This window comes from Pan paniscus, chromosome 6, assembly GCF_029289425.2.
Source record: "Pan paniscus chromosome 6, NHGRI_mPanPan1-v2.0_pri, whole genome shotgun sequence".
Lineage (NCBI taxonomy): Eukaryota > Metazoa > Chordata > Mammalia > Primates > Hominidae > Pan > Pan paniscus.
In genome coordinates, this window is record NC_073255.2 from 95,023,034 (window position 1) to 95,049,771 (window position 26,738).

Here is a 26,738-nt window from a genome sequence, read left to right on the forward strand (position 1 = left end):
ATGAGCAATTTTACTGCCTGAGAACTCCTCCTCAAAACAGTGATAAATTGCAAACTTTCGGAATATTCAGAATTATTGGCTTCAGAAAACTTTATTTCCGTAACAACACCACTAAGATATTGTTCCTAATTGGCATCTGTAAATTTATTTTCTAATTCTTTTAGGATTACTCTAAAATTTATGGGTCTCACAAGTTTTTAACATACTGTGTATAACCTACTTTATATTCCTTCAGTTGTCTTTGTCTTTTAACCTACTTTGTCTTCCTTCAGTTGTTTAAACAGAAACTGTATCTGCAAAAATGGCAAAAGTGTAGATGACAACTGAAGGAAAGCAGTCAGAAATCCACTTCCAAGGGTCCAGTTGCTTGGCATAACATTGGAAAACACAGAAACTGCTTATATCATTCATTGTTATTAATGCTAGTTGCACAGTTGTCCCAGCACTGCCAAGTTGCAATGCATGGGTGTCATGCTCTCGTCTCATATTGCTTGAAGAGTGTGTTCAGTATGACATTCACAGGCCTCTGCAATTTATACCCAAACTACTTTTACAATCTAGTCATTCACTTAGATTCTCAGGAGCTACTCTTTATGTTGTTCCGCTCAGCAGGGACTCTCCCATATTTAGAAGGAATAACGTCAGATGTCTAAGGAAACTGGCATAAATTCAAAATACATGATGTAAGATCATGGCTATCCACCAATCTGCCTAGTCGTATTGCCTCCATTGCTTTTAAGCTATGCCATTCATACTAAAAAACCAAACAAAATGCTTGTATAGACTGCACTTTGCAACCCCTGGGTCTGTTCCTAACCTTTGAGATCCTGGCTCAAATCTCTTGTCCTTCAGGGAACTGCCTGAGTAGCCAGCTCACAGGGGTTTCTCCAACCTCTCAACTCTTCCCACATCACTTGACTAATCAGCATAAAATATTTTGCATAGAAAATGTAGAGTTCCATTGAGAACACATGGACACAGAGAGGGGAACAACACGCACCAGGGCCTGTTTGGGGGTTGGGGGCCGAGGGGAGGGAAATTAGAGGACAGGTCAATAGGTGCAGCAAACCACCATGGCACACGTAGACCTATGGAACAAACCTGCACATTCTGCACACTTATCCCTTTATTTTTTTTAAGAAGAAAAAGGAAATTTAGAGTTCCCCACTGACATTATGATCACATTAAGACCTATGATCGCAATAAGACCTAACAGGGCAGGAACTACACTGTTAATTCACTCCTTGGAATGAATGTTCAAAGTGATGCTTGGGGCTGGGCGCAGTGGCTCAGGCCTGTAATTGCAGCATTTTGGGAGGCTGAGGTGAGCGGATCACCTGAGGTCAGGGGTTCCAGACCAGCCTGGCCAACATGGCGAAACCCCGTCTCTACTAAAAATACAAAAATTAGCCAGGTGTGGTGGTGCATGCCTGTAATCCCAGCTACTCAGGAGGCTGAGGCAGGAGAATTGCTTGAACCTGGGAGGCAGAGGTTGCAGTGAGCCCAGATCACACCATTGCGCTCCAGTCTGGGCAACAAGTGAAACTGCGTCTCAAAAACAAAAGTGATTAAGTGATGTTTGGAAACCAAGCCACACAACTCCCATCAATGGGCTGTGTGGGTTAATGTAGGACACCTGCTCCGCAAATTGGCCATTGCTGCCTAACTATGAGGCCTGGTACTCCAGACTTTTTTTTGTCCTATTCGATATTTAATCCTGTCCCATTTTCTTTATATTGTTAATTTTTATTTAAGGTATAACATATAGAGTAAACCTCACAAATATTAAGTGTACAGATCAGGTTTTTTATGTATGCCTATAACCAACATGTCCATAACTGAATTTGTCATTCTTCTCCCAATCGTCTTTATTCTCTTTGTCAGTTTGACAGTTAAATATCTCCTTTAAATATGTATCTCATTGATTTATCTCTTCTCCCACCATATTCTCAGTCTGATCAGGATCTACTTCCAGGAACCTGAGGTCTCCCTTGAGACCTTCCCAGTCATTGCTCCCACCCAAGATAACCACTCTACTGGCTTATCATATATTAGTTTGTCTCTTCTTGAACATCATTTAAATGGAGTCATACAGTATGTTTTTCTTTGTGTCTGGCTGCTTTTGCTCACTTTTATAGTTGTGAGGTTCATTAACAGCATTATGCATGGCGGTAGTTTGATTTCTTTTTTTATTGCTTCTTAGTATCCTGATGATACAGGACAGTCAAGCCCCCAAATTGAGGCTTGCCCTTGAGAGGGTTGTGATGTTAAACAGCAACTTTTATTGAAGTGGCAGTGAACTGCAGCAGCAGAGGTTCTGATCCTTGTGGAGCAGGGCTACCTCATAGGCAGTGTACACGGAATAGGAGCTCAGAGGCAGTTCTGCACTCAAATTTATATCCACTTTTAATTAGATGCAAATTAAGGACTGGTTTATGCAGAAATTTCTAGAATGAGGTTGGTAACTTGCAGGTTGTCAGGTTGATGCCATGGAAAGGGGCAGTAACTTCCTGATGTTACCATGGCAACAGTAAACTAACATGGCACACTGGTGTCTAATGGGGGAGGTGCTTCTGTCTCAGACCTCTTTTAGCTAGTCCTCAATTTGGTGTGATGTCCAAGCCCCACCTCCGAAGTCGAGTTCTGCCTCCTACCTCACTACTGTGTAAATATACCATAATTTGTTGATCCATTCTATTTTGTTTATAAAAATGGATTATTTCCTGTTTTGAAGATAATGAATAAAGTTCTGTGATCATTATGCATGCCTTGTACTTAAGAATGAACTTATCTTGGGTATATACACAGGAGTGGGGTTAATCTGTCATAGTCTAGGTTTATATTCAGCTTTAGTAAAGACCTTCAATCAGTTTTCCAAAGACGTTGAACCAGCATACACTCCAATGGGTATTATGTTAGATGCTGTCACATGTCCAGGGTTAATACAAGTGATAGCTTTCACGGTATTCCCTAGTTAGGATTTCTACTTCTATCTGTATGTGCTTATGTAAAGCAGCACTGATTTATAAATGTGGCCCCACTTGTCAAGGGTCAGTGTGTCAGATGCTGAACTTTTCCAAGACTTGGAGGCTGTAATATCATTTTTGTCTTAATGCTGTGAGCCAAAATCAAAACATTAAATTATTTCGCCTAAGCGAAATAATTGGCTCTTTGCTTTTTACCAAGAGCCAGGCATCTCCTCCCTTCTCTTTATTTCCTGAAAATAATTATTGTTCCAATCATTGTTAAGTAAGTCTTTGACCTGACTTAGCCAAGGGGTGGAAAAAAGGAGGCATAGGAGCATTGCATTTGGGAGGCATAAAAGGGAGAACAAACATTGTAGGGAAACACCGAGGAAGTAAAACTACGAATCAAAATCGAATATGAAACTAAAAATAGAGTGTGGATGTGTACCAATCATCATGGGCAATGATGAAGATGGATTAAGTTTGTTATTATATGACCTTTTCACGAAAACAAGTTATATATAAAACTATGAGTGGTTGTACTTCTTACAAAATATGTAATAGCAGCATTTGTGTCCAAGTTTCAGTTGCATGTCAGATTTGATGAGTATTAAGATGTCAAGAGCCTTGTGAACAATAATTTTGGACATTAAGTCTTAATCTATTTAAAAGATAAAAGATACAGCATTCACTATGTGCCAGGCACTGTGCTAAATGTTTATAATTATTATTGCTAAAGCTACTGAAATTCATCCCTTCAACTCCTCCTTGGTTTTGAGCACCTCCTGTGTGCTGGATTATGCTAGATACCATGAGAATTTACGGACATAAAGCATAAAAATGTTCCTATTCTTTAGAAGCATTATTTGTGAACAAGAAGATTGAAATATTAAATGTCAACAAAAGGCATATGAGGATACAAGCAGTGTTATCAGAAGGGAAAAGGAGGCTTGACTGCTGTGGGATGAGACGGTCTAGAAAGGCTTTTAAGGCAGTAAGACATGAAAGGGGATATTGCATCCATATACACAGGGTCCACTATGAATCTGGTTTCTTCGCCCATACCCATGTATGCACATACTTGGAATATCTTAATGTAGATGACCCCAAAGTACCTCAAACTAAACATACTCACAACTAAATCCATTATCCTTCTCTGGAACCCAACTCTGCTCCTGGGTTCTGTCAGTTGGTTCTCACTTGTTAATATCTCTTGAATTTGTGTTTTCCATTCCTACCATCTCACCAGTTAGAATGCCATTTCAGTGATGAAGATGTGAAGAGAGACTGCACAGTGGCATTGGCAATGAGGAAAAAAGGAGTGAATACATTTAGGAGAGATGTTAAGGAAGTATAAAATTCTATAGACTTAGTGTCTGAGTGGATGGAGTGGGTGAGGAAAAGATTCTAAATTGATGCTTGGCATTCTGATTTAGGAAATCAGCCAAATTATGGCACCATACATGAGAGTTCAGAAGAAGCAACAGGTCTGAAGGGAATGTCCGGTATGTGGATCTGAGCCTATGGGGGAAGTCTCTGGCTAGAGGTGTAGTAGACACGGTAGGTTGTTGATATAGTATTCAGAATGCTTTCTGAAAGAATTGCAACTTGATACCTATGTATATTTAACAACACAGTCTACCACTGTGTATTTAAAAAAAGATGCTGCCATTATTTACCTAATTTCATACTTGTAAAATTATCTTTATGAGGATATTCACATATTCAAAAGATGCTTTATTTTCTATGTATTTTGTTCTCTTAAGGCTGGTACCAGATAAATAAATGTTGGTTTTTTAAATAATTTTTTTTGATATAAGGTCTGTTTCTGTTGCCCAGACTGAAGTGCAGTGACACAATCTCAGCTCACTGCAACTTCTACCTTCTGGGCTCAAGCAATCCTCCCACCTCAGCCCCTGGAGTAGCTGGGACCACCGACACATAACACCAGGCCTGGCTGATTTTTGTATTTTATGTAGAGATAGAGTTTCACCATGTTGTCCAGGCTGGTCTCAAACTCCTGGGCTCAAGTGATCTACCCACCTCGGCCTCTCAAAATGCTGGGATTACAGGTGTAAACCCCTGCACCCGGCCTAAAATTAAACTAAAGTTTTAATTACTGAAAGTATCGGTGATTTGCTGATGCTACTAAAGCTTCATTTATTTTGTAGGTTGGACCTTCTATAGAGTTACTAATGAGCTTCTTGAGATAATCCCTAATGACGTTTCAATTTTTTTCGAGGAATTAAATACTTTCTATTTTTTATACCTTAAGTAACTGGTTATAAAGGGGAAAAGATAAGAACCCCACCCTCAAGGAGCTTACGAAGTAGTTTCAAGTATGTAAACTTACTTTTCAGAACGATTCTGTAATAGGAGTTTTGAGATATTGCTATTTCCATCTTAAAGATTCTGGAAGATTGAGACTCGCCCTGGGTTACACATCGGGGTGGAATTTGGAACCCAATCTTCCGTTTCCTGCTTCAGCGCGCATTTCACTTGACATTGTTCACTTGACATTCACACATTTAAACACTGCTATTTTAGGTTTTACAATTTGACTTTTAAAGTAGACTGTGTATTAAAACAAAGATAAATATGTACACTCTGTTTAAATATTTCTAGTATGTTTCCCCATCCTCTCCTTAGTTATCACCCCTCACTAACAGCTGTACTTATAGGCTGTGCTTTAAAAAATGACTAAGTTTCTTTTATAAACCTTCCTGCAAATCTTGCTATTATTGGCATGTTTTCGCTTTTCCTTCAGACATCCAGGCACCCTTGCAAGAATAATTTTTCAAGATTTTCCTTGGCTGTCAAGAATCTTTAAAGAGACGGATAGTTTATTGAACAGTACAGATAGGTTCTATTGTTCCCATATTTTTGTTATTATTGTTTTTACTCTGACAGTGGGGTGGAAATTTAAAAACTTTTCCAGTATGGAGGAAGACCTTGTAATGCACTTAAATATTTGAGATATCAACATACCTAAATCCATTTACAAAGATTGAATATTGACGCTAAGATTATAAGAATACAGGCCATATTCCACTTTGCAAAGTAGATTAATACCCCCCAATTCAGTTAAATGGTACACTGCAGAAGAGGTCAGGGTAAGAGGAAAGAAGGCACCGTGTTAGGATGCCCTCCTCTTGGCACCTTTGAAATGACAAACATGGAGATTGATTTTGGCCAGGAATCTGGGGTATTGTCAGAACAACTCTATTTGAACAAGCTATGCTTAGTGGTAAGAGGGAGTCAGAAGGATGTTGAAAAGGGGACAGAGAAGAAGAAAGATAAAGAAAAATTGGTCCTTTACCTCCTCACATACAATCTGTGAGATTATCTTCCTTTACTCATTCTGAAAACTCTTTCCTGAGCATCTACAATATGCCAAACCCAAGGCTAGGAATGGGAGGAAAACGCAGCAGTGGCCCTACCCTCAGTGGCCCATCTGTCCCTCTGTTTGTGTGGTTTATTTGCCTCTCTTCTCCTTTATCCTTTTCCAGTTCTTTACTGACATAATGAGATCCTAGTTTGTATGTGTATGTGCATGTGTGTTTAATTACATAGTTAATACATTTTAATCACCTCTTTATTTTTCATTGATTGTTTACTACTGTTGTAGCAACTTGATTAAATATTAAAAATAATAATCTAAACTTTGATACTGGCTTTCTAAATAGTCGCTGAACGGATGTTGCTCTTCAAAATAAGTACTAGGAGAAATAATAGTATTTTCTCCTTTGAGAGAAGGTTGGCTTTGGAAAGCTCGTGGCTCTTAGGTGAATGTGCATCTTGTAAAACAGTGTCTTTAGTAATGCAATCACTATTTTAATAGATTGGGGACTAAAGATGGAAGCTTAAGGATTAAAATAAAAGACCTTTTTCAACAAAAAATGTATTAATATATAGGTAGAGAGAGGGTACTGTTGTCTGTTGGGTAGATTCCTTGGCAAATAAACAGAAGGGAGTAGGATTGGGAATTTGTCCATCTAGTAACCAGACTTACAGGTAAATCAGTTAAATGAGTTAGCAGGAGTCAACCCAGAAAAGTTAGCTAAGACAAGATAATTACTAAAGTTTTCATTAGGCAAGCAAGATTAGGTTCTCAATGGTCAAGCAGTGAGATGCAAGCCAGACTGGGAAGTTAAGGAACAGAGTATCAGGGAATCATAATAAAATTGTAATAAAATTTATTCAGCCATGGGGCTAGTTTTATTTATATAAAGCTATTTTAATATATAAAATATATACATAGTACAAAATCCAGAAGGTGCAGAATAGTAAACAACGAAAAGTCAGCCTTCTACCCCATTATACAATCTAAACTCCCCCTCCCAAGAGACAACCATAATTAACAATCTTTTATATAGCCTTGTAGAACATCTATGCACAAAGAAGTAAGTCGTAGTATAATATACACACTGTTTTTTTCACATATTTATACAATTTTTATTTTTTCATTGTATAGTATTTCAAGGCATGAATGGAACATACTTTTTAAAACTAGTTCCTTATTATGAGACATTTAGGTCATTTCCAATCATCTGCTCTTGCAGATAATGATAGAGTGACTAACTTTATACATGCATCATTTAATACTGGAGTAGTCATCTTAAAAGGTCAAATTCCTAATAGTGGGATTGCTGGGTCAGTGGATTTGCTCGTTCAAAAAAAACCTTTGTGATAAAATTATACTATTTTAACTGTTTTTAAGTGTACCATTTGTGTTAAGTATATTCACATTATTGTTAAACTAATCTCTAGAACTTTTTCATATGCAAAACTGAAATTCTACACCCATTAAACAACTCCCCAATTCCCCTTTTCTCCTACTTTGTTTCCATGAATGTGTCTACTTTAGATATACCTCCTGTAAGGAGAATCATACAGTATTTGTCTTTTTATGAATGGCTTATTTCACTTAGCATAATGTCATCAAGGTTGGTTCATGTTGTAGCATGTGTCAGAATTCCTCTCCTAAGATGGAATAATAATTCATTGTGTGTGTATACATATATATACACACCATATAGATACAATATACCATATATATGCACCCATATGTATGTACCATATATATGCACCCATATGTATGTACCATATATATGCACCACCATACACAGACACACACACACACACACCCCATATTTTGTTTATCCATTCATCCACTGATGGACACTTGGGTTGCTTCTACCTCTTGGCTATTGTGAATAATGCTGCTATTATGATAGGCATGCAAATATGTCTTCAAGATCTTGCTTTAAGACCAGGTATGGTGGCTCACACCTGTAATCCAACACTTTGGGAGGGTGAGGCAGGCAGATTGCTTGAGCTCAGGAGTTCAAGACCAGTCTGGGAAACAAAGTGAGACCCCACCTTTACAAAAATACAAAAATTAGCTGGATGTAATGGTGTGTGCCTGTGGTCTCAGCTACTTGGGAGGCTGAGGTCAGAAGATGGCTTGATTCTAGGAGGCAGAGGTTGCAGTGAGCTGAGATCACTCTACTGCACTCCAGTCTAGGTGAGAGTGAGACCTCGTCTCAAAAAAAAGATCCCTCCTTTAAAAATTTTTGGATATATACCAGAAGTGGAATGGCTGAATGATGGGTTATGGGTTTGTGTATTTAAAAATTGTTTTTATTGCCAAGGTACTCTTTATAGACGTTGTAGCAATTTGTGTTCCTACCAGTAATAAATGAGTGTCTCTGTACTCATACCAACACTGTGTGCCATCTAACTTTTTGACCATTGTCACTCTGATAAGGAAAAAGAATGTTATTTCATGATAGTCTTTTAAAATATTTTTCTTAAAATAAGTGAAATGGACTTTTTCATATGTTTACCATTTAAAGTTTATATGAATAGGAAATTTGAGATATAGGAAGGTACACAGATCAGGGGATAATTGTCATTGAAATGATAGTTTATTACTCACAGTTCCTGAAGGAAGGGACACATCATGTTATAGTGGTGAATAGGGTGTCACATGGCAAAGTAGTGGGGTTGGTCAGAAGACAGAGGGAGAGGGCTGAACTGTGGGCAAGAGCCTTTATTGTGGTTTTCAAGATAAGGAATAGATGAGGTAGGGGTAAGCAGGCTTAGGATTGGCTAGTTTGAATAATTTCACTGGGCTCTGGGCCCATTAATAAGGTCTGTCCCTAGTTGTCTGGAACCTGGCAGTGGGGTGATAAAGGTCAGTGGGGGTGTAGACTCTGGAATAGTTAGTTGGCATTTGAAAAGTGTGCCCTCAGGAGGGAGGAGGAGATGAAGAAGGCAGGTGACTCAGACATAATATATTATCAGGTTTTCCCGAACAAGGTGTATGCAGGCCGCGTATGTAGGGCAAATGTTAAAGCAGTAACTATGCAGAAGCTAGAAATGTAGAGCCTTAGTACATGTACGGTCTTAGTACAAAGACCCACTTGTAACTATTTTTTGTGTGAATTCTGCTCACATTTTTTTCCCATTTTTTCCACTGGGAAGTTTAGTTTTTTCTTGTACATTCATAGGAACTCTTGATACATTTAGAAAGTAGGCCTTTGTGTACAACATGCACTGCAAAAATCTTCTTGTGAGTTTATTGTATTTTGAGTTTGCTTATGATAGTTTTTTTCCCCATGTGGAAATTAATTTTTTTATATGCTTGAATGTATTGACCTTTTCCTTTGCAGCTTCAGGATTTTGTGTCATACCTTAAAGACTTGTTTTTCTGAGGTTATAAATACGTCTCCTGTGTTTTTTCCTAGTACTTTGATGGTTTGCGTAATCATATTTTAACCTTTGTTCCATCTGGTATGTACGTTGATGTAGGGGAAACAAAAAGGAGATATAAGCAACAAGGTTAGAACCTAATGCCAAGTTATTACCTTCTGAGGCAAAATTTCTTTACCTCTTTTCAGCCTATACAATCCAGGTGGAGGCAAACAGATACATCTGAGTAGCAAAATACAAAATAAAGAGGCACAAGAATTACCTGACATTAAACCTCAGATTAGGAAGAAAGGAATTTTGCTGTCTATAAAGGCTACAACAAAGAATGGACAGGCTCAAAATATCTTAAATCTTAATGATTTGGAAAGAAAAAACCCTGATCATTGGGTGGGAGAGTGATTGAGTAAAAATGGGTCTTAGGTCTAGCTTTGTATGTTCTAGCTGTGCAAACTTCAAGTCATTTAAGTTCTCTGAACCTCACTTTATACTAATAAAACATTTTTCAGCTCATAATACTTCAGGGATACTTCACTGCCTACCATGATTGTTTTACCATCTTATAAAATTGCTTTTATCACTTTTTCCCAGTGGCAGTCTTACTGTATATAAAATAGATTTGAGGCCAGGCGTGGTGGCTCAGGCTTGTAATCCCAGCACTTTGGAAGGCCCAGGCAGGTAGATGGCTTGAGCTCAGGAGTTTGAGACCAGCCTGGCAGCACAGTGAGACTCCATCTCTACTAAAAAACAAATAAACAAAAAACTACAAAGAAAAGACTACAGGTGGCACGATGGTGCACGCCTGTAGTCCCAGATACTAGGGAGGCTGAGGTGGGATGACTTGAGCCTGGGAGGCAGAGGTTGCATGAGCCAAGATCAGACCTCTGTACTCTAGCCTGGGTGAAAAGGCCAGACCCTGTCTCAAAGAAGAAAAAATTTGGATGTGGTGGATATAGAGATGAGGGATGCAAAGTGAAGGCTCCTTGTTCTCCCCTTCACCCTATCATCACCACCAACCCCACCACTCCCAGGCCTCCCACCTCAAGGAACCACCGGAGAAACCCCTGCTCTGTACAGATAATTTGTGAACTGAATAAAACCGAGCCTTCTCCCTCCAACCTAAAAACCCATCTCAACACAGCCTAAAGGAAACAGAAAGCCTTGGAAAGCAATACGGCTGTGCTGAAGTCTCCTTCATGAAATGGAGGCATGACTTTCACAGCATATCAAGCGGCAAAACTTCCCCAAATTCCTCATCACAACAGATGCCTCTCCCACACCTCTTTCTTCCCTCTTTTAAAATCTCCTCAGAAACAGGGCTTCCCACACTCAGGCTATATATTTCTTCTCTGTATCTTTGTCCATCTTCTCCTTGATCTCTTTGGCCATTTCATTATTTTGTAAAGCAGTCTGCGGAGTTTTTTCCACTTTTCCTTCCCACCCAGTATCCCATCATCACCTCATAGGTGCAGACACAGAACTGAGCAATTAATAGGTGGCAGAGGGAGATTGTAGATACTTAACTTTGACTTTTTCTTTGCCTTATTATAAGGATTAAGTGTCACCATCTTGACCTCACAGTCAAATCCCTCTACAATCTGATCCATCATTTCTTTCTCCCATGCTCCAGCCAAATTAGACGTATTATTGTTTTCCTAACTAGTGCCTGGTTTTCCACCCTGCTGATGTCTTTGCTCATCCTGCACCCAGGCCAGGAGTGCTTTCTTCCCTGTTTCTGTGCTTCAGAATTCTACCCATCTTTCAAGGATAGCTGAGATCTCGTCTTTTCTCCTGAAGCATCTCCCTTCCTGACAAAATGTGATCACTTCTGCTTCTGCATCCTCTCCGCATAGTGCTTGCACTTACCTCATGTCACTTATTTTCTTTCCTGTTTTTCAAGCTAATTTACAGTAGCTTTAGGAACATTGAGAACAGGAAGCACATAGTATTCTTTTTGGTCCTTGTAAACTCTTAGCTCACTGTTTTGCATATAGTTATGCTAAGATTTTCAAAAGAGCAAATATACCTAGTAATTAGTAAAGTCTCTCGCTAAAATAATCACATTACTGCATCACTATTTTAAAGGAAACTTAAGAAATTTCTTCTGGATTACTGAATGTATTTCCTATATCAAGCCAACATAAGTTCTCAGTGATTTGAGGTTTAGACCTGTCGTACATCTCTTCCAGTTTTATTTTGCCAGCTGAGCCCCCAAAGGGATATGTGATAGGCAGGCAATGATTTTCAAATATTTTTTGAAAGATAAAAAATCCTTTGCTTCAAGTGAAATTAGAAATGAAATCTCACGATACAGAATAAAAGCAGAACTATTCCAGCTAAATAGTGTTTCACACATTATATATTCTCCTGGCTTCTTTTCCAACCCCGCTTCCTTCAGTGTTTTGAAAATATGTCTGCAGGAGCTTAGGGTCTCTGGAGACACAGTAGGGTCTCGACTCTAGCAGCGCAGCATGTTAAATACCAACCCTGCTTTCATCATGAAAGTGTTGGTCTTTCCTACCCAACTTTCATAGTTATCCATGATATCACGGCCTTTCTAGGTCTCTAATAGTTGGCTTCATCAGGTTGAATAAATTTATTCCATATAGTATAGAAATTTAAAAGTCACCATCACCAACACAATTTACTTGTAAATGACACATTCTGAAAGAATTATTTTATCTAACAAATGAAAATAAGGACTTTGCTGTTTACACAAAAAGTCTTTGGCTTCCAGAGAACTTACAAAGTCTTTGTGCTTAAGCAGAATTTGTTCATCAGCAAATTCTGCCATGTAACCATGGGAGTAAAATAGTGTTTGGAGAGCATAGGAACTTGTTTGCCCTTTCTGTCATGGTTGTTGTAAATTTTGACTTAGCTGCAGGAAGAAAATAATTTTTAACCACTAGGTTAAGTAGGGACATTAACACACTTGAAAATATATTAATTTTTGAAATATCTCCTGTTAGCAAAATATCATATAATTGTTTTGATAAAATACAGAAAGAGATGTTTTACCTTAAGCTGAGATACAACTGGAATGATTTTCCACTTCCTGGATTCACACAGAAAGTCATGGGGGGATGAGACTGAGGTTTACTATGTGTATCTGTTACCCATGGAAAATTAGTCCACTTCCTGACGAAGAATGTCAGGACAGCTGAAAATGGATAATTATCTACAAGTGAAAAACAGTTTGTAGATAACAGAGGCTTTTTTTTTTTCCAGGGAAGATTATTACTGAGTATAAAGTATTGCCTCCTTATTCCAGCATTAATCATAGCAAACAGAGATGACATTGGAAATGCTCCTAGGGAAGTGTCCAGCCCATGGTTGGCACTCAGCAAGTAACAGCTGTTTATCATTATCAGTATGCAGAAACAAGAATCTCTGAACAAAAATTAAAACAGGTTAGAGTCACTGAAAAAAATATATTACATTACTGAATGGGACAGAAATATAAGCAAATAATTTTGTGGACCATTTGATAAACTTTTAAACGTAAACACAAGTTGCTTGCCTCTTGCAGAAAATGGGAAAGTGATATGGTTTGGCTGTGACCCCACCCAAATCTCATCTTGAACTGTAGATAAGAACTTCCAGATCTTATCCAAGACTATCAAGGTAGTATCTCAGTGAGTCTGCAAGAACCACAGTGTTTCTGTTCTTGGGGTGCCCCCTAAAGCAGATATGGCTTAGATGACAATACCCAAGTTCTCTTTCAAATATCTGGAAAACCTTCCCAAGAAGGATAGGTACAAACAAGCCCAGACTGCGAAGACTACAATAAATACCTAACTCTTCAATGTCTAGTTACAGGCAAACATGCACAAGCGTCAAGACCATCCAGGAAAACATGACGTCACCAAATGAGCTAAATAAAGTACCAGGGACCAATCCTAAAGAAACAGAGATATGTAACCTTTCAGACAGACAATTCAAAATAGTTGTTTTAAGGAAATTCAAGATGACACAGAGATGGAACTTGGAATTCTATCAGATTAACAAAGAGATTGAAATAATTAAGAATCTATTGATCATGAGAGAAGTGCAAATCAAAACTCCAATGAGATATCATCTCACCTCAGTTTAAATGGCTTTTATCCAAAGGGCAGGCAATAACAAATGCTGTGAGGATATGAAGAAAAGGGAAGCCTCATACACTGTTGGTGGGAATGTAAATTAGCACAACCACTATGGAGAACAGTTTCCAGGTTCCTCAAGAAACTAAAAATAGAGCTACCATATGACCAAGCAATCCCACTGCTGGGTATATACCCAAAAGAAAGGAAATCAGTGTATCAAAGATACATCTGCACTCCCATGTTTATTGTAGCACTATTCATAATAGCCCAGGTTTGGATACAATCTAAGTGTCCAACAGATGAATGAATAAAGAAAATGTAGTACATACACACTATAGAGTACTATACAGCCATAAAAAATAATGAGATCCCATCATTTGCAACAACATGGATGGAACTGGAAGTCATTATGTTAAGTGGAATAAGCCAGGCACAGAAAGACAGACTGCATGTTCTCACTTATTTATGGGAGATAAAAATTAAAATAATTGAAATCATGGAAATAGCAAGTAGAAGGATGGTTACAAGAGGCTGGAAAGGGTAGTGGGGAGGGCAGGGGGTAAGTGAGGATGGTTAATGAGTACAAAATAAAAATAATGAACGAGACCTACAATGGGGGACTACAGTCAAAAATAATTTAATTGTACACCTTAAAATAACTAAGTATAATTGGATTGTTTGTAACACAAAGGATAAATGCTTGAGGGGATTATTGCCCCTATAAACACTTCATCTGAATTACATTTAAAGGAGTTTAATTGAGCAATGAACAATTCACGAATCAGGCAGCCCCCAAAATCATAGCAGACTCACAGAGACTCCAGGGGTGCCTTGTGGTCAGAACAAATTTATAGACAAAAAAGATAAAGTGACGTATAGGAATTGGAAGTGAGGTAACAGAAACAGTGAGATTGGTTATAGCTCGGTGTTTGTCTTGTTTGAATGCAATTTGAACACTCAACAGTCTGAGTGGTTGAAGTATGCTGCTGGGATTGGCCAACACTCAGCCATTGTTATAGGTGCATACAATTAAGTTAGGTTTTCAGATTTGTCTGACTATTAAGCTAGGTTACTGTTCATCCACAAGGACTCAAATGTAGAAGTATAGAGTCCTTCTCAGGCCATATTTGGTTTGCTTTAACAATTCTCCACTTTTGGTAATTTTCTCAATTTTGAGAGATTGACCAAAACCTTATTCATTGATGTTACCATCACTATATAAATGAACTTATATAGTTTTGAAACCCACTGGGAAGCAGTAGAACAGTGGGTTTTGCAAGGAGGGAATAAGGACTGAGTAGAGGTTACTTCCTTATGCTGGAACATCCTGTTTACAGGAGAAAAAAAAACAAAACCTGGTCTGTTCTAGGAGCTGTGTGTTTTCTTAAAGCCTTAGTTTGATTATGTCACATTTAGCACAAGTGACTCCATTTTAGTTTGGTTTGGTTTGTTGGGGCCTAGTACATAAGCTCAGTCCAAAATAATGGCCTTCCATAATTTTGTTTAAAAAATTTCCCCTTTTTGGCCAGGTTCTCACTTAGGTGAGAGTGTGACCAAAACTTAGGGCCTTAGCGCCACTCTCAGTTACCATCATTTTGGGTTTCTGGTCTCAGCATGTCATTCATAGGTTATGGTGTCCTCATGGTCACACATTTCTTTCAGCTTCTGTCATTCCAGTCGAAGAGAGAGCATTTGATATTCTAGAGATGGCTGCATGCAAGCATTTAAAACTTTTGAGAGAATACAGTGCACCAGGGAGACTATTACTATGACTATTGGGAGGATAATACCAAGAGTTTAGAGTATGCTCCTTACCCAGGGTCCCCATAAACCAAACCACCTAAAATTAAATAGATTAAAAAATGAGCTAGAAGAAGAATCTACTTAAGTGGTTTTTTCATTAATCCTCTACAACTGAATTTTTATAATCTACATTTGATGTATACCTAACTTAATAGTATAGACCCGTAACAATAGCTGAGTGTTGGCCAATCCCAGCGGCCATACTTCAACCACTCACAGACGCTGAGTGTTCAAACTGCGTTCAAAATAAGGCAAATGCCGAGCTGTAACCAGTCTTTTAGTACTAGTTTCTGTACCTCACTTCTGATTCCTGTACGTCACTTTACCTTTTTTGTCTATAAATTTGTTCTGACCACGAGGCACCCCTGGAGTCTCTGTGAATCTGCTGTGATTATGGGGGCTGCCTGATTCGCAAATTGTTTGTTGCTTACTTAAACTGCTTTAAATTTAATTCGGATGAAGTTTTTCCTTTATCACCCCAGTTACCCTGGTGTGATTATTATGCATTGTATCCTCTATCAAAATATCTCATGTAGCACATAAATATGTATGCCTACTATGTACCCACAATTTTTTAAAAAGATCATTAGTGTCTCTAAGGAAAAGGGGAGTAAAACTAGTCTCTGCCCAACTAAAGGTTTATAATCATAGCAAACTAGTACTCTAATGAATTTAAATGACCACAGATGATTCCTCAAACTGGAGCAGCACACTGCTAACAAATGAAAAGGTTTTTCGATCTGTGCCCTAGTTCATTTTATTTTGCTATATGCATATGTGTATCTACTTATGCACAGGTACACACACACACGCACTGTAATTACATCACAACACCCCACTCTCCTAAGGTGGCATCTCCAAGAAGATGCAGTATTTGAGGCTTCGATCAGTCATTACCCCCTCATTTTGCTGTCAGGTGTCTTCCTAAGTTAAAAGTTGTGTAGAATACCATTGTGTAACACCATGATGATTTTTTAAGATATCCAGTAACTCAACAAAAATACCGCTGTTGACAGAAGCAAGGAAAAGCAAATCTACATCTAACGTAATCTAAAATAAGTATCTATTGCAATGGGAATGAATCTCTGCCCTCACCATAAAGTGTCACTGGCACCTCTTGAATGACATCATTACAGGGTGGACGGGTGGGATGCAACTGTGCTGGCTCCTCCTCATCTCCAACTTCTGCAAGGCCAGCTTGTGCCAGGGCTGTTGCTGTAAAAGTCTGCTGCACATAAACTTACTTACTAGGTTATCTAATCCCATGGATTCATTGCCATGGGATTCCACATTTCTCAAATGTATTTCTGAGCCCTAGATGTCTTTCCTGAACTTCAGACTAATATTCAAATGCCTATATCCACTTGGATATCTTTGAACTTATAATGTTCAAAACTTCTGATTCCAGCCTCCCACCCCACTCCATTCCACTCCTCACACACTTTGCAGACAGGCTTCCCCTGCAGACTTCCGCATTTCTGTTCCTGGCAGCTCCATCCTTCACAGTTGCTCAGACTAAAATCTTGCGGTTTTCTATAATGCCTCTAATTGTTATTATCTACCACTGGCTGACCTTTGGTCAGCAAATTTTGTCACCTCTACCTTCAAAATAGATGTATCTCACTGCAACTTTTCATCATGCTTTCCTCATCACTTAGCAAGAATATTGCAAACATCAAACTGATATCCTTGCTTCAATCCTTGTTTCCCTACAGTCTGTTTTCCACTTAGCTACAAAAGTGACTCCTTTAAAACTGGTTGAGATCATGTCTTTCCTCTGCTCAAAACCCTTACGGCTCTTATCTACTCAGTGTAAAAGGCACAGTCCTTACCATGGCTTAAAGGCCTAGGTAATCCGGTATACCACTCCTATCCCTTGTTCATCCCCAACCACCCAAGCTGTCTCTGATCTCATCTTCTCACCACCCCAGACCCTCTGCTGTTTCACACAGACCTCTTTGCTGACCTTCAAACATGCTATCCACTCTTCCAGGCTTGGGGCTTTTGCACCTAATGTTCCCTTTGTTTGAAACACACTTATCCCAGACATCTGCCTGGTTTGCGCTCTCATATCTTTAGGTCTCTGTTCAAATTTCACCTCCACAGACAGGCCTCTTCTGACTGCTCTATATGAAACAGCACCCCCTTTTCTACTACTCCCTTACTCTCCTTAATTTTTAATGGTATTTATCATGTATTTGTCTCCTCTGATAAATATTTACCATATATTTGTCTCTACTACCCGCTGCATGAGTGTAAGATTTTTATCCGTGTTGGTCACTGATAAATCTCCAGCCTCCTAGAAGACTGACACATGGTGTGCACTCAGTGAATACTCGATGAATGAATTAAGGCTAACTTTACCCCAGCATTTCTATCTCCATAAGTCTGAGTTCGAAGACATTTCTGGCTTCTCAACTTTAGTTACCATGAGCTGCTATTGAATGTAAGTTTGTATTAACTAAGCAAGCAAACTATTAGACTCAAACATGTCTTCTCAAGATAGCCTGTTGAATCTATAATTTCTGGTAAATATACCTATACCAGTAAATTCAGTCACATCTAAAATTGTTTCTTCCTTAATCAGGCAACCTCAGTCTCTCTCTACATGTCTTCTCCAGCCTTCTGCTGATATAAGTTAGCAAAGTTGTGCAAAGCCTTCTCTTTCCATTAGACTTTAGAACTGATACTGGGGCATGCCCTGATGATGAACCTGGAGATGCTGATGAGTGGGATGAGGGAGCCTAAGGAAGAATTTGGAGTGTTCCCCCAGGAAAGAAAGCAACAGTGCCCTCCAGCAAGAGGCCATCCTCATCAATGTCAGGGGAGGGACTACTTCAAAAAGCAAGGGGGGGCCCACTCATGTTTGGGAATTCGGGACACTCCAGGTATTCAAAGTATACCCATTTCCTCTCATTTCCACTTCTTTCCAGCCAATCAACAAAGGAGATCTGGCAAGCTTATGACTTAGTAGACATTGTGATCTGGCAATGCACAGAATGAAATTAAAGTTGGGAATTGGCCACCTCGGCTTGTTACCTCTGGGGAGAGGGACAGGATTGAAATTGAAGGTGATTTGTAAAGGAGTCTTTATTTTAATCTGTAACTTTTTAAAAAATTAAAGGATTCATGGATTTTATATTAAAATTAATTTCAAAATTATTCCTGCTTTTTTCTTCAGGAATTCAGTAGGGTGGAACAATCACTATTGGGCAGGTACAGCAATATGCCTCTGTGTGACATGTCCCCACAGGCATGTTCCTAGGACCCCTTCTAAAAGTTTGCCACTGTTACATTCCCAGTCCTATAGTATACAGTAAGTCCTCACTTAACATCATGGATAGGTTCTTGGAAACAGCAACTTTAAGCAAAAACAACATATTGTATGCCATAGGAACTTCATTCTTGTTTATGTCAATTAGCTTATGGTAAAATTGGTTGTGTTACATGGTATGTTGTTTTAACGTCGCTGTTTCTGAGAACCTATCAACAGCGTTAAGTGAGGACTTACTGTATTTGATCCTGTCTTGCCATATTCTCCCTGGCTGTAATTGCTTCTCACCTATGTTCACAGTCTCTCATATCCGCAGATTTGACCCTACCCACTACTTTCCCAATCATAACTGTGGCCTCTTTAGACTACAACTCTTTCTCTGTGGCAACATATTATTAATCACTTTGAATAACAATACTCATGTCTCAAATTTCCTTTACTCCTATTCAAACAGATTGATTTCAGGATAGAACTTAGACAATATTGAATAATATATGATAAGGAATATGTAGGATGGCATAAGATCTAGGAGAGGTGCCAGGACCCCACCTACTGTCATCAGAGAACTCTGCCTATAAGAGATAACTATTTAGGGCCTGGCGCAGTGGCTCACGCCTGTAATCCCAGCACTTTGGGAGGCCAAGGTGGGCGGATCACGAGGTCAGGAGATTGAGACCATCCTGGCTAACACGGTGAAACCCAGTCTCTACTAAAAATACAAAACAAATTAGCTGGGTGTGGTGGCGGGCACCTGTAGTCCTAGCTACTTGGGAGGCTGAGGCAGGAGAATGGTGTGAACCCAGGAGGCGGAGCGTGCAGTGAGCCGAGATGGTGCTACTGCACTCCAGCCTGGGCAACAGAGCAAGACTCCATCTCAAAAAATAATAATAATAACTATTTAGGATGATGATGATTTTTTTTCTCTGTCACCCAGGCTGGAGTGCAGTGGCGCCATCTCTGCTCACTGCAACCTCTGTCTGCCAGGTTCAAGCAATTCTCCTGCCTCAGTTTCCTGAGTAGCTGGGACTACAGGTGTGAGCCACCACACCTGGCTAATTTTTGTATTTTTAGTAGAGATGGGGTTTCACCATGTTGGCCAGGCTGGTCTCACGTGATCCGCCCACCTCGGCCTCCCAAAGTGCTGGGATTACAGGCATGTGCCACCACACCCAGCTGGGAATGATGATTTTTAAATATATATGTTCTAGGTGCTTTATATGTGTGATTTAATCCTCTCAATAACTCTATCAGGCAGATTCTATTACTATTCCTATTTTATAATTGAAGGAACCAAAGAACATTAAGTGACTTGCCCAGGATCATACAGCTTGCAAATAGTGGAGCTGAAATTCAAACCAGGAAGGCCAGCTCCTGAGTTCCTGCTGTTAATCATGGGTGATAAGACAAAACCCAGTGAGGAAAGAGGATGGCATTCTATCTAGACCAAGGAAACAGTATACTAAAGGCAGTGAAAACATTAGAAAACGTAGTTTGTTTGTGTACAACAAGGCGTTTAGTATGGCAGAAGTATAAGTAGTGGTAAAAATCATTTCATGAAGGGACTTATTTGCCAGATTTTATCTTGTAGAAAATAAGGCATTGTTGGCCGGGCACGGTGGCTAATGCCTGTAATCCCAGCACTTTGCGAGGCCTAGGCGGATGGATCACGAGGTCAGGAGATCGAGACCATCCTGGCTAACATGGGGAAACCCCGTCTCTACTAAAAATACAAAAATTAGCTGGGCGAGGTGGCAGGCGTCTGTAGTCCCAGCTACTCAGGAGGCTGAGACAGGAGAATGGCGTGAACCCAGGAGGCGGAGGTTGCAGTGAGCCGAGATCTCGCCACTGCACTCCAGCCTGGGCGACAGAGTGAGACTCCGTCTCTAAAGACAATAAAATAAAATAATTAAAAAAAAAGAAAAGGCGTTGTTGAAAGTTTTTTAAGCAGGACAATAACATGATCAGAATTGTACTTTTGAACAATCCCCCTGGTAGGGATGAAAGTTGGACTGGAATAGACTGAAACCAGAGGTACAGACTATTCAGATGCGTTTGTGTTGTCCTAAGGAGATGAAGAGGGCTAACCAGAGCAGCAACACTAATAACGGAAAAAGAGGAGAGGAAGTTGAATGAGTTGAATGCCACAAAATGAAACTGAAACTTTTGTATTTCAAATGTTTCAACACTATTCTAGAGGGAAGTAAGATAATGGTGTTCCTCTATTTGCCTCTGACTTCTTGTTAATGAAATAGTACTCGTTAAAGTCTTCAGAGTCACAGATATTGTATAGCTGAGGTAAGCATTTTACAACTTTTCAGACACAAGTAAGTATACATAAATATTATTTTACAACCAACAATATTTAATATTTCCACATTGAAGAATAGATGTGATAATTAAATCTTTTATAAGGTTTTAAAAAGACATGAAACATAAACCTAATTATACATAAAAGAAAAGAATTTTAAACAAGAGCTTATTGTGATGACATTACTCATAACTTTTACCTTTAAAACCTTTTCTTCGGTAGCTATTCAAAAGTAAAGACCACAAGTTTTGTTGCTCAGATTTCTTATGTTTTGTATATTTAAGCTCTTTATTTATTGAACAGATGTGTCATTAATTTATTTGGAGCATTACTATTATCAGTAAAATTTGATTTTTTTTTTCCCTCAGTCATAGGTAAATCAGCTCCACCTGGAATTTCTAAGGACCCAGTTTTAGTCAATATTTTCAAGTAATCATGACGTCAGAAATAAAGTCTTAATTAAGATAACAAATACTAGCCATCAAAATGAAACCAAGACAAGATTCTAATGTTTGTAAACAGTCAATCCATATTTATGAATATTAGCATATATTAGTGAATAGTTAAGGCAAAAGGTTCTAGCAGATGTAATCTATTTCCATCAACATGTTAAATGTTATAAAAGTCTAGAATTATTGGTAACATGAAATGATTCCAAAATGGAATTTCTGTGTTACAGAATTTACTAGAAAAGTGCTGTGAAAGTATAATGAAAAATAAAGTGATCCCTTGAAATAATATGGAAAGATAGAACAAGCTTTTGAATATTTACATGGATTAATGAATTATTTGCCAAATTCTCCTGAAGTTATACCTAGTTCCCATTAAATTAATGGACACTGTGTATATGAGCATCTACCTGTCTTTAGAACTATGTTTTGTGATAAGTCCATTTTTACTCACAGGAATTTACTTAAACTTGTACATATATTAATTATATATACTAAATGAAAATGACCTTATCTGAAACAAATACATTGTATAATATCAAAACGTTTTTAGTCTTTTTTAAAAAGCAAAAAGTAAAAAACAACGTCAGTTACATCATTTACATTTGGTATCCCACCTAATAGAGACACAGCTATTGAAATCTACAATATTTTACATTTTGGTCATCATTTAATGCTATTTGCATTTCTCTTTAACATTTTAATAGTATTTGTGATATATCATGTTTAACTGAAAGCTTTGGGTTATATATTTTAAAGGAATATCTTACTTTTTGACTAAATAGTTCTGTAAGGGCCTAATATTTGAAAAATTAGCTTGTTACCTGAAGCAACTATCCTCCTTAATCATTTTAAAATAATGGGTAAAGATGCATCTTTGTAAATATATTTTGAAAACTTGGTTAGTGTATTAGAAACAGACACCAGAAATTAAAAAAATTATTTCTAGGATTGGCATACACTACAGTGAATTACTTCAAATGTTACTCTAGAGCGTTTTTAAAAATACGCAGAATACTGCTGTTCTCTCTGAGATGATCGCTTTTAACGATGATGAAATTAAACACATTTTAAAAGTCTTTTAAATATTATATATAGCATTCCAGAATTGATGAATTATAAAAATTACAGATACTTCTGTTTGGGTAAAAATCTATCTTTTAATTTCTGAGAGTAAAATAAGCAATCTACCAGCCAGGGTTGAAATATATAGTATTTTAACTACTGTTCTATATATTTCAAAATTCATGTTTTCTATCTGTCCTAGAGAAACTTAGCCTTCTATGAAGTGAATCACTTAATGATATTATTGCTCTGGAGATAAAATTGGCCTCAGAGTATTATAGCCTGTAAGTAAATGCTTCATTACCCACGTATCCCTACCCACCCCCCCCAAAAAAAACCTACCAGTAGTCTAGTACAGTAGTGAGCAATCTTAAATTAAAAGCTATTGTTCACACAGAGCAGAGGAAGATAATTTTCATGTTAAAGCAGTTTTCAACATCAAACATCTAAGGAGTTATAAACTATAAATGAATTACCTTTAAACCCTGGTCTTCACAGTTACATTGCTTTCTGAATGCTTTTTGGGGTGACATTATGCTACCACATTTTTAAACGGTTTAAATGACAAGTATTTTATATTTCATGAATGATAAATGAACAAGTTTAATTATATAGATATTAGTTCCCTTAGTCTGGGAACCAAAATGCTGTAGGGTTGTTCTGTTGCAAAGTAAATGATATAGATTAAGTTTGTCTCAGAATGAAGATTACCCAAATAATTATAGCCTGAAAAGAGTGATATACCTTCAGATGTGCTTAAATCATGGCCCAAATACAGATTACTTTGTGTAGAATCCAGCCTACTGAATAAATTTATTATTTTTTTGTTTGAGACAGAGTTTTCTCTGTCACCCATGCTGGAGTGCAGTGGCTCAGTCTTGGCTCACTGCAACCTCTTCCTCTCAGGTTCAAGCGATTCTCCTGCCTCAGCCTCCCAAGTAGCTAGGATTACAGGCATGTACCACCATGCCCGGCTAATTTTTGTATTTTTAATAGAGACAGCATTTCACATGTTTGGCCAGGCTGGTCTCAAACTCCTGACCTCAAGTGATCTGCCTGCCTTGACATTCCAAAGTGCTGGGATTACAGGCGTGAGCTGCCACACCCAACCAACAATTATTTTTTAAATATAGCAAGTAATACAAACAATAGAAAAAGTTTCAATAGAAATTAAAAGAATTGTAAATTTAATGTGTAATTCTCAATATTGCTAATTGCTTGCAAGTGTTCATTGGATAACAGCATAACAACAAAGGACTCCTTTAAAATGCATTGTTTTTCAGCTTTATTTCAAATGCTGTGTAGCATAAGAACCTAGCCATCAGACATCATTTTTTAGCTATGAAAAATATGAAACAAGGCATATTCTAAAGTGCTGAAGGAATTAATTGCCCTATTAGATAACGAATACCTGGAGGAATGAACAGAGTGATTTATGGCTTAAAGTGCTTGGGTCTGATCATCATCTTAGCCTCTTTGAAGGAGGACTTGTAGCCACCAGGGTGTGCCTCACTTACACCAGGCCAGGTACCCCAGAAAATCCCATTACGGACACCTCTGTATTTTTGGTGATAATATTTGCCATTTAAGTTTGCAGAAAGACATGCATCAAACCACCAGCCTGAACTGTAGTACAGCCCACAGTTCCCAGAAGGATATCGATCATTGTCTTTATCTGGGGTGGTGAAAAACTTCAGATCGTGGTTGTAATGTTTGTTGAAACGTAATGCATCTCCAGCTGTGCCATTATAGTTACCAACGTGTAAACGATATTTGAGAAACTCATTAGCCACATAAAACTGATCATACAAGGCATATAGTTTGACACCATTAAAGTCTTCAAGATCTATTCTCAGAATCATTTCCTTACTCTTGGTCAGAAGATGAATTTTATCGTTCCCCAGCCAAAATTCCCTTCTGAGGTTTCCAAAGCCTGCTTTGTAGTCTTGCCATGTTCTGGTGAAGTTGGTGCTCCCATCGAGACGTGCCTGCAGCACTGTCCAGCCTCCCCCCATGGTCTCCATGTCACAGTAAACTTCAAAGCTACTATTTTTGGGATCAGGTGTAACTCTGTAGGTCTCACTGCTTCTTTTGCCTATTGCGTAGTAGTCAGAGCAATCTTTATATATTAAATGTTGAACTGAAGGGGAAATAAAAGGAAGGCATTGGATCTTGTTAATAGAAACCATGCATCTGAAGAATTCTTTATATGTACAAAAGCAGTTTGATAATTCAATCAATGGCAGTAATGAAACTTTACTAAACTTACTTGAACCTGTTTAGCAAATGCTTAAGGCCTCACAAGAAGAACCTAATGTTATAAAGCAGAAAGGACCTCTAATATACTCTTGGTTGGTAGTAATAATGACAGTATCAACAGCAAACAACAATAAGAAAATAATAAAAGTACAGTTGTAATAATTTAGTATTATGTAGTGAGGCCTACCTATACGTTCTAGGCATGCTGCCAGACTGGGTAACATTTTCACACTGAATCTGAACATTGACCTTATGATGTAGGTGTTACTGCCAGTCTGCATGTGAGGATATTTAGGCATAAGGATCAGTGGCTTGCCCAACTTCACCTGAGCTTTAAGTGGCAGAGCCAGAACACTAACTCAGATCTGGCTGGCAGCAAAGCTTTGTTCTCATAATCATTGCATCCCTTGGTCCTAAAAATCAGATGATTCTAACTCTCCTAGAACTGTATTCCTTGCATACAGAGGAAGCACAGGCTTCTATTTTCTTTCACCTAAAGGGGCTGATAGCCTCTACTGTCAGAAGGTTTTATAGCATATATTTCAAATGATGTGTTAAAATCCTAATGCATAGGATTGATCATAAATTCATATTTATTTCACTTGACAACTATATAAAGAAGCTCAAGTGAAAAAGAAGTATCTTTTTCAATGATACACCAATATTCTTATTCTGTATTTATTATCTAGGAAAGTATTTAGCCACTATTTCACATGTTGGGTTTCTAGAAAGAAACAACAGGTGACTATATTGAGGATAAGCATAATAATCAGTTAACAAAGTTCTGTATGAATCAGACAGATATTTACTCCCAGATAGTTTTTATTAAAATGTGTGACAAATAAGGTGAGTTTAATATGAGATACCCTAACGCATAAAAATCTATTCCTGTGTATTTAGAGCTCAGAATATTCAGTTATTTCACCCAAAATGTTTAGGAGAAAAATAGACAATAGTCTTCATATCATGACAAGTTGCCATGCAGCATCTAATCTAATGTATACCCAGTGATGTCACCTAAGCGGTGAACCTTGGATTCGCAGTGTGCCAGGTACATTCAGATGCAGGTTGCCAGGAGTATTATCAATAGAGGTCCTTGAAAATATGACCCTTCCCTCCTTCACTGGCAGATGCCCTGGGGATGGAGCATGCCTGAGATACTGTCTCTAAATGAAAGTGATCTCCGCCCTGTCCTTTCAACCTCACGTTCATGGTAAGTAGAGGTCCAAATGCGGAGATGGCTTTCCAAAGTATAAGGAGACAGTCAGCAACAGTGGTCCCAGTGACTCAGGTGAAAAGCCAAGGTTTGGAGAGCCAATACCACTGTTAGTTCGTGGGTGGAGTAGGCGATTAAGTCTGTGGAATTTCACATGTATTTATTAAAGTTAATTCAAGTAATTTGGATGGTGAGGATGGGCTCTACTTCTATCTGCTTGAATTCTAACTTCAGGTAAAAGAGAAAGAAATATGAATACCTTCCCTTAGTGGCATGCTAAAACTCTCCCCTTAAAATATTTTCTGTGCCACTAGGTCTCAAAGCAAAAATTTGTGCACACATATGAAACTGCTTTTATTCCATCTGTAAACTCTCCCATTTTCTCCAGATATTTGGGATTAAGAACTAGATTACTTGCTAAAATCTTTCAAAGACCTCTTTAGCCATGAGAAGCGGCAGTCAGCCAATCACAAGAAAAACTGATTTCCAACAAACAAGGCACAATTGTGAACATCACCTTATCTTTATTGTTTTCAAACACCTCATTGAAGAGACAAGTTAAATGCACTAAAACATCAAGAAATTCTCTCTACTTCTGC

General features: G+C 38.3%; 2 protein-coding genes across 12 annotated transcripts in view; one reads left to right on the forward strand and one right to left on the reverse strand.

The window, feature by feature from the left end:
- The window catches only part of CCDC146 (coiled-coil domain containing 146), a 172,157-nt gene that overhangs the window by 49,218 nt on the left and 96,201 nt on the right, over positions 1-26,738 (forward strand). Inside the window, exons 1-2 of one of the 10 annotated variants that reach the window (XM_055114577.2) lie at positions 21,041-21,137; positions 26,054-26,136. The exons of the other annotated variants lie outside the window; for them this stretch is intronic. Of the exons in view, the coding sequence (XP_054970552.1) occupies positions 26,134-26,136 (3 nt within the window). The 5' untranslated portion in view covers positions 21,041-21,137; positions 26,054-26,133. Of the gene's footprint in view, positions 1-21,040; positions 21,138-26,053; positions 26,137-26,738 lie in introns of those variants that run through there. 10 annotated transcript variants of the gene reach the window in all.
- The window catches only part of FGL2 (fibrinogen like 2), a 65,518-nt gene continuing 59,961 nt past the window's right edge, over positions 21,182-26,738 (reverse strand). For both annotated transcript variants that reach the window (XM_003805271.7, XM_055114587.2), the window contains one exon: positions 21,182-24,804. In XM_003805271.7, the coding sequence (XP_003805319.1) occupies positions 24,098-24,804 (707 nt within the window). In that variant the 3' untranslated portion in view covers positions 21,182-24,097. The remainder of the gene's footprint in view (positions 24,805-26,738) is intronic.